This window comes from Bidens hawaiensis, unplaced genomic scaffold (genome assembly GCF_021521415.1).
Source record: "Bidens hawaiensis isolate Kalapana, Puna unplaced genomic scaffold, B.hawaiensis_p1.1 tig00052519_1, whole genome shotgun sequence".
In the NCBI taxonomy this organism is placed as follows: Eukaryota; Viridiplantae; Streptophyta; class Magnoliopsida; order Asterales; family Asteraceae; genus Bidens; species Bidens hawaiensis.
The window spans coordinates 29,743-35,675 of NW_027499452.1; the positions used below are offsets into that span (position 1 = coordinate 29,743).

At 39.2% G+C, this 5,933-nt stretch overlaps 1 protein-coding gene across 1 annotated transcript; it reads right to left on the bottom strand.

The window, feature by feature from the left end:
* Nucleotides 1-364: 364 nt before the first annotated feature.
* LOC143599703 (uncharacterized) lies at nt 365-1,252 on the bottom strand. The gene has a single exon (XM_077077602.1). The coding sequence runs from the start codon at nt 1,250-1,252 to the stop codon at nt 365-367; it is 888 nt and encodes a 295-aa protein (XP_076933717.1).
* Between the last annotated feature and the right edge of the window lie 4,681 nt (nt 1,253-5,933).

Below are 5,933 nucleotides of genomic sequence, written 5' to 3' on the forward strand. Positions count from 1 at the left end.
TAACCCCCCCCCCCAAATAGATTTGCAGCGTTGTCATCTACATTCTTGCTTGTACACTCACGTTTGAAATGTCCCTTTTCCTTGCATCGAAAGCATCTAACTTTGGACTATCAAATCCCGATTTCGAATTAGAGCCATCCAAAACATTCCTTCCAGTAATCTCCTTGAAGCGTTGAGCTCTCCAGATCACACTAGCCATACACCAACGAATATCAATCATTTCCATCTCTTCCGGGTCAATCTGATCGTAATCTTCTTTGGTCATGTTGTAGTTGCCAATTCAACCAGCAACCAAACATTCATATGACTCCAGAACTGAGCCCATAATTGTCATATGTTCTTTGACTATTTCAGTGGTTAGGCATCATGTTTTCTTCAAGTTTACAGCAATATTGCACTGTAGAACGTCAGGGTCTTGTGTGTTTGGATTTGAGGCTTGAGATACCGAAATAGTGCCTGAGTAACTAATACCATATTGTGGAGTAGTAGGTACACTAGTTACAAAGGCTTGTACAGTCTGTTCAGCATAGAAAGTTGTTAGAATCTTGGGATTGGAAGAAACACCTGATTGTGAACCCTTGTAGTACAATCCAACATCTTGTGATATAGCAGTTGATTTCATCTTTTGCTTCTTCCTAAGCTCCAGCTCATGTGCTTCGAGCTTCTCGATAAACCTTGCTAGATTAAGACGGTCATATGCAACAGGGTTTGATTGCTGAATCATTATAAGCGTGCCCCACTCTTCTGGTAATGCATCAGCAAGCTTATCAATGTACTCGTAATCAGGCTTATCAATACATAGTCTCTTCATCTCATTTACCAGATGGCAATATAGTTCAATCAATTGTGCAACCGATTCTCCCTTGACTTGAGTAAAAATTTCAAATTCTTTTTTGAGTAACGCCATCTTACTCTTTCTCATATCTAGGTTTCCTCTGTCTTTGTTCAATAATGCCTGCCAGATCGAGTAACATGTTCCATTGTGCTGTAACAGCTGAAAGATTTCAGCCTTGATGGCTTGTTGAAATAGGTTTAACATCTTCTTTTCCTTTAAGAACATGGGTTTGTCATGTTCTTCAATTTGTGACAACCGATAATTGTCTCCATTCTCGTTCTTAGGAATGATATACTCTTCTTCAACAGCATTCCATGTCTCATAGTTTAACGCCTGAACATAGGTTTCAAACTTATCAGCCCAAGAGGGATAGTCTTCCATCCGAAGAAGCTTTGGGGGTTTATTTGAAGTCCCCATTTCATTTTCTAGATTAATTTTCTGAAGCAGAACAGAGGGTTGAGACACGAAGCATTTAGATTGTCCATGATGTGGTCAACAAAGGAATACAACACAGAGAAGGAACTGAATGCAAATTGGAACAACGGATATCGCTTAACACAAAAGTCAACGGATATGTTGGTCAAATGATGGTCAACGGATAAGTAATGGTCAATGAATAATGAATAAGTATGAAACAGTCAGCGTATATGTAGGACAACGGATATGTTATTTCCATGTGTATGTTTCAACGTGTAACATATACGACGTATATGATATGCGCCGTATATGTTATACTTGATAAACATATGCGTGAAGAGAACATATGCGCTAAGAACATCCATGTTGATATTTTAGAATTTGATGGACCAAATGATGTAGAATTTGAATGAGACTTTGAAGGATTTGTCACAAAGGTATAAGAAACAACTTGCGAAGTTTTGAATGAATTTTGACTGTTGAATTTGAAGATAGAGAGAAACTCTTGAAAAACTTATGATATTCAAGCTAGTATCGAGCCAAATGCTCTGATACCACTTGAAAGGGGATGAGGAGACTGATGTAGACACTGATTAAGATCTGAAATTGTTACAACTTATGTCTCAAGGTGCGGAAAACAATGAGAATGAACATCACAAGTAGCATTAAGCTCATATTTCATTGATAATAACAAAATATTACAAGCTATGGCAGTTTAGACACTTTCTCTCTCTAGCTTCTCTCTTTAGCACATGACATGAATGATCCGAAAGATACAACTAACTCATAAGTCCACCTATTTATAGGTTTCACATGTAAGCATACTTGGGGCGTATATCTTATACGGCGCATATGTTATGCGCCGCATAATATATGCACTCCTCAAGTAGACTTATGCGCTACTTACACAACATAAACAATATTTGACATTTAAACCCTATACAATCAAAACTAAGACCCTAGAAACAGACATTAAGCTCTTACAATTTGGACCTAATGTTTTCGCTTATCCTAAGCCTCAAGGATTTGTTTATATATTTTGTTAATTTTGATTTCTATAGTTTATCGTTCTTTATATCCAAGTTTTCACATAAGAACTTCTTATTTTTATTTATATATGTTTTAAATCCCCCACAATGGGACGGATTATGTGAACCATCCGACGATAAAGGTAATTATCGGTCGACTAGTAATTATCCAAGTCTTCGCATGGAAGACTTAATAAGAGGGTTGTGTGTAATAACTCGAAATCTGGAATGATTTTGAAAGATGGGACAAATGCAGTATAATAAGGGCATGGTAGATACACTGCTGGTACATCCTATATATAAGTGTCCTTCCCATATTCTCATTTGTGACGTCTTTTGGGCCATTCAAAGATCAACATTATTGTTTTTATTTATTTATGTATTTATAAAATAGATAAAACTTTTAAACAACTTCTTGTATTAGTTGTTTCTTTTAAAATTTTATTTTTATTTTAATTTCGAGACGAAATTTCTAAAAGTTGTGAATCCTGTAACATTCATTACTTTTCAAACCCGAAAACCCAACCCACTTCGAATTTTAGGTGTTGTATATATATATATAGATATATATACACACACACACTAGTGAAAAGCCCGCACGATGCGGCGGCGACAACGATAATTGACAACACGATACTCGTTTTCTATTATTTTATCCATCTTCAAGTGATATACTAAATTATATTGTATAGTATTTTGCTAGTTTTCTTATTCGCAATATCGTTGTATACATATCTCAATTGAATAATAGCAAATACATGATTAAGAAAATATGAGTCATAAACGTAGTAAATTAAATATAAAAACTGAACACATGAATATGAAAATTTCAATGATAAACATAGTGTTGAAAGATTAACATCTGAATATTAACCACATCTATAATACGTTATTTACATTGTTCGACCACCGCTCTTCATCGTCGAGATTCCCATAAGCTGCAAACCTTTCACGTCAATATATCTCTTCTCCATTTAAGTCTTCTTATCTTATGAACTAAGATAATGCATCCTCTTGTCTTGTCAAACGACTTACTATACGCATCCTTTTCTATCATTATCTTTGTAGGCTCCTGGACGGATCGTACACGGGATGTCGCTATCTGCGCAGGTGCGGAATCCCTGCGTAGGTAGATACGAGTGCAGAATACGTATAAATCAAACACACGAGTAATAACCGAAACACGTTATATTGATAACCGAACACGTGACTCGAGGTCACAATTACAGACTCTGACTTGTAAACACGTAACTCACTGATACACGAAATGAACTAGCTCTCAAAACGCTCAACTGATTAACCCTCAACTGTTACGGCTGAACAGTTTAAATAAGCACGACAACTTCGCCTCAGGCGAAGTTGTCCATAACTTCGCTTGTTCAACAAGTTCGCTCACAACTTCGCACATACAAAAACATAAACATAATCATAAACATAATTACATTACAGACTCGATTACAAATGGTAGACTATGAACTACTGACACACATGTACCAACAGACTCCCCCTTGGCAGTAGCTTCATATCTTGATCTTTAAATCTTGAGTCTTGTAATCTTGCATCTCTACGCGTGCGCTCCCTCTCTAACACACACCGACACCACCCGTTGATATTTCCTAGCTTGATCCTTCCAAGCAGGAATGTAGAAGATCTTCTTCTCGTTGAGCACCTTCAGATCAGCCTGCGATAGATTAACAAGATGCATCGGGTCGTAAACCCTAAGCACTTCTTGTTCATCCTCATCTTCCATTACCGCCTCCGCTGTCTCACAATCCACGAACCACCATTTTAGATCTTTGAGCACGTCCTTGGGCATGAGCTTCATCGGTACTTCTTTAAGGCACCGGATCGGTTTATACTTCATTATCATCCAAGGCTTTCCATCAGCTCTCAGACCTCTATCCTTTTCTTCGAAAAGTTTCCCCTTTTGTGGTCTCATCAGCTCAAACTTCTTCTCCTTAATACACTCCTTCCACACGATCTTCCCAATGATTCTAGCCATGTTGTCTTCACTTCGGTTTATCAATCCCAATCTGGCTAAATCTTTTACCTCACATTCAGGCAGTGTGTTTAAAGATCTCAACGTTCTCCTGAAGTACTGAATTCCATCGTATCTTTTGATCACGAAGAGCCGCAGCTGCTCATCATATATCCAGCAGATAATACCTTTCTTTGCTTCTGCGTATCCCTTAATATTGTAACTCTTTTTGAACATTTTAGGGATCGCCGGCTTCTTCGTCTTTATGAACCAGTGAGCACAACCATCCTTCCAATTCGGTTGTTCCTCCCATTCAGTATCTTCCTCAACAGTCTTATCACCCATCTCTGGCATCTCAACCTCCGGAATCTCGTGTTCCACGGAGTCATCTACAATCTCCCCTTCCTCTATCACATTCTCAACAGTAATTTGCTCACCGATCTTCTCAATCTCATCAACCGGCAGCACATCTTCTTCCAGCATAAAATCATCATCATCCTCATCCAGCTCTTTTAATGCGTCGATTACGTCTTCGACATCATCATCATCATCAACCGCTACCACCTCGTCACCAGCTGCACTTGTAGACTCCCCCTCAGCTGTGGAAGCCCCAAGAGCCTGAGAGGTTCTTGGCAGCTCACCACCTGCACCTTCCGGTGCATTGGGATCATCGTCTTGATCTTCTCTCCGTTTTGTCCGCAACTCATCTCCCCTACAAGTCTTCTCCCCCTGAGATGCCAAGAATGCCTTGAAGGCATCTATTACTTTCCCGTGTTCAACCAGGAGGGAGGCTTGCAGTTGATTGGATTCCACTAGGCTTTGAATGGTCTTTGACTGTTCAGCAACGATCCGCTCTAGCGATGCAATCCTTTCGGAGTCAGAAGTAGGCGTTGGAGTTGGCGGGACATCAGCAGCAGAAGTGACCGCAGGTGGTACACTTGGTAACCCTGCAGTAGTAGTAACTGTGGACTCAACAAATCGTGCAACTACCACCGGTGGAGTAAGCGATTGGGGTGGTAGAGACACAACTGCTGGAGCCGACGTCTCGACGGCAGTAACCTGTGCTGTAGAAGGAATAAGAGACATACCAGACGAGTTAAACGGTTTATGAAGAAAACTGGGAGAAAGTTTGTTGGTGGTAGGCCTGGATTCGACAAATCTAAGGTAAGGTGCTATAATTGTCAACAATACGGGCACTTTGCCAAAGAATGTAGAAATGAGAGGGTTGAACGAGGACAAGGTCGGCCTACACAACACTCTGGAGTTAATAGAGAGATTAATGCCATGTTGACCAGAGAAGCAGGTGAGTACAACTGGAACCTGCATTCAAATGAATCTGGTGAGCAAGCGAACATGGCTGAGGCTGAAGTTGAAGAATGTGAGAAGGTTGATGGAAATGAGAAAGCTACTGAAGAAGAAACAGCTTTCATGGCAGATGACAACGACAATCGCTCCGAGGTAAGTAATAAGAATATTTGTACTAATTGTGAGAATTTGTCTGAGCAACTAACAACAATAACTGATCAGTACGTCCGTTTAGATGCTGATTTTAAAACTATTAAAGAAGATCACCATTTTACGAAAGCAAGAGAAAACAGTTATAAAATTAAAATAAAAGCATGTGAAAAAGACATTCAAAGCTTAAAAACTAAACTTGCTGAGAAAATTGAAATAA

Coding starts and splice junctions, on each gene's coding strand:
- LOC143599703 (XM_077077602.1), bottom strand. CDS start 1,252: ATGGGGACTTCAAATAAACCCCCAAAGCTTCTTCGGATGGAAGACTAT.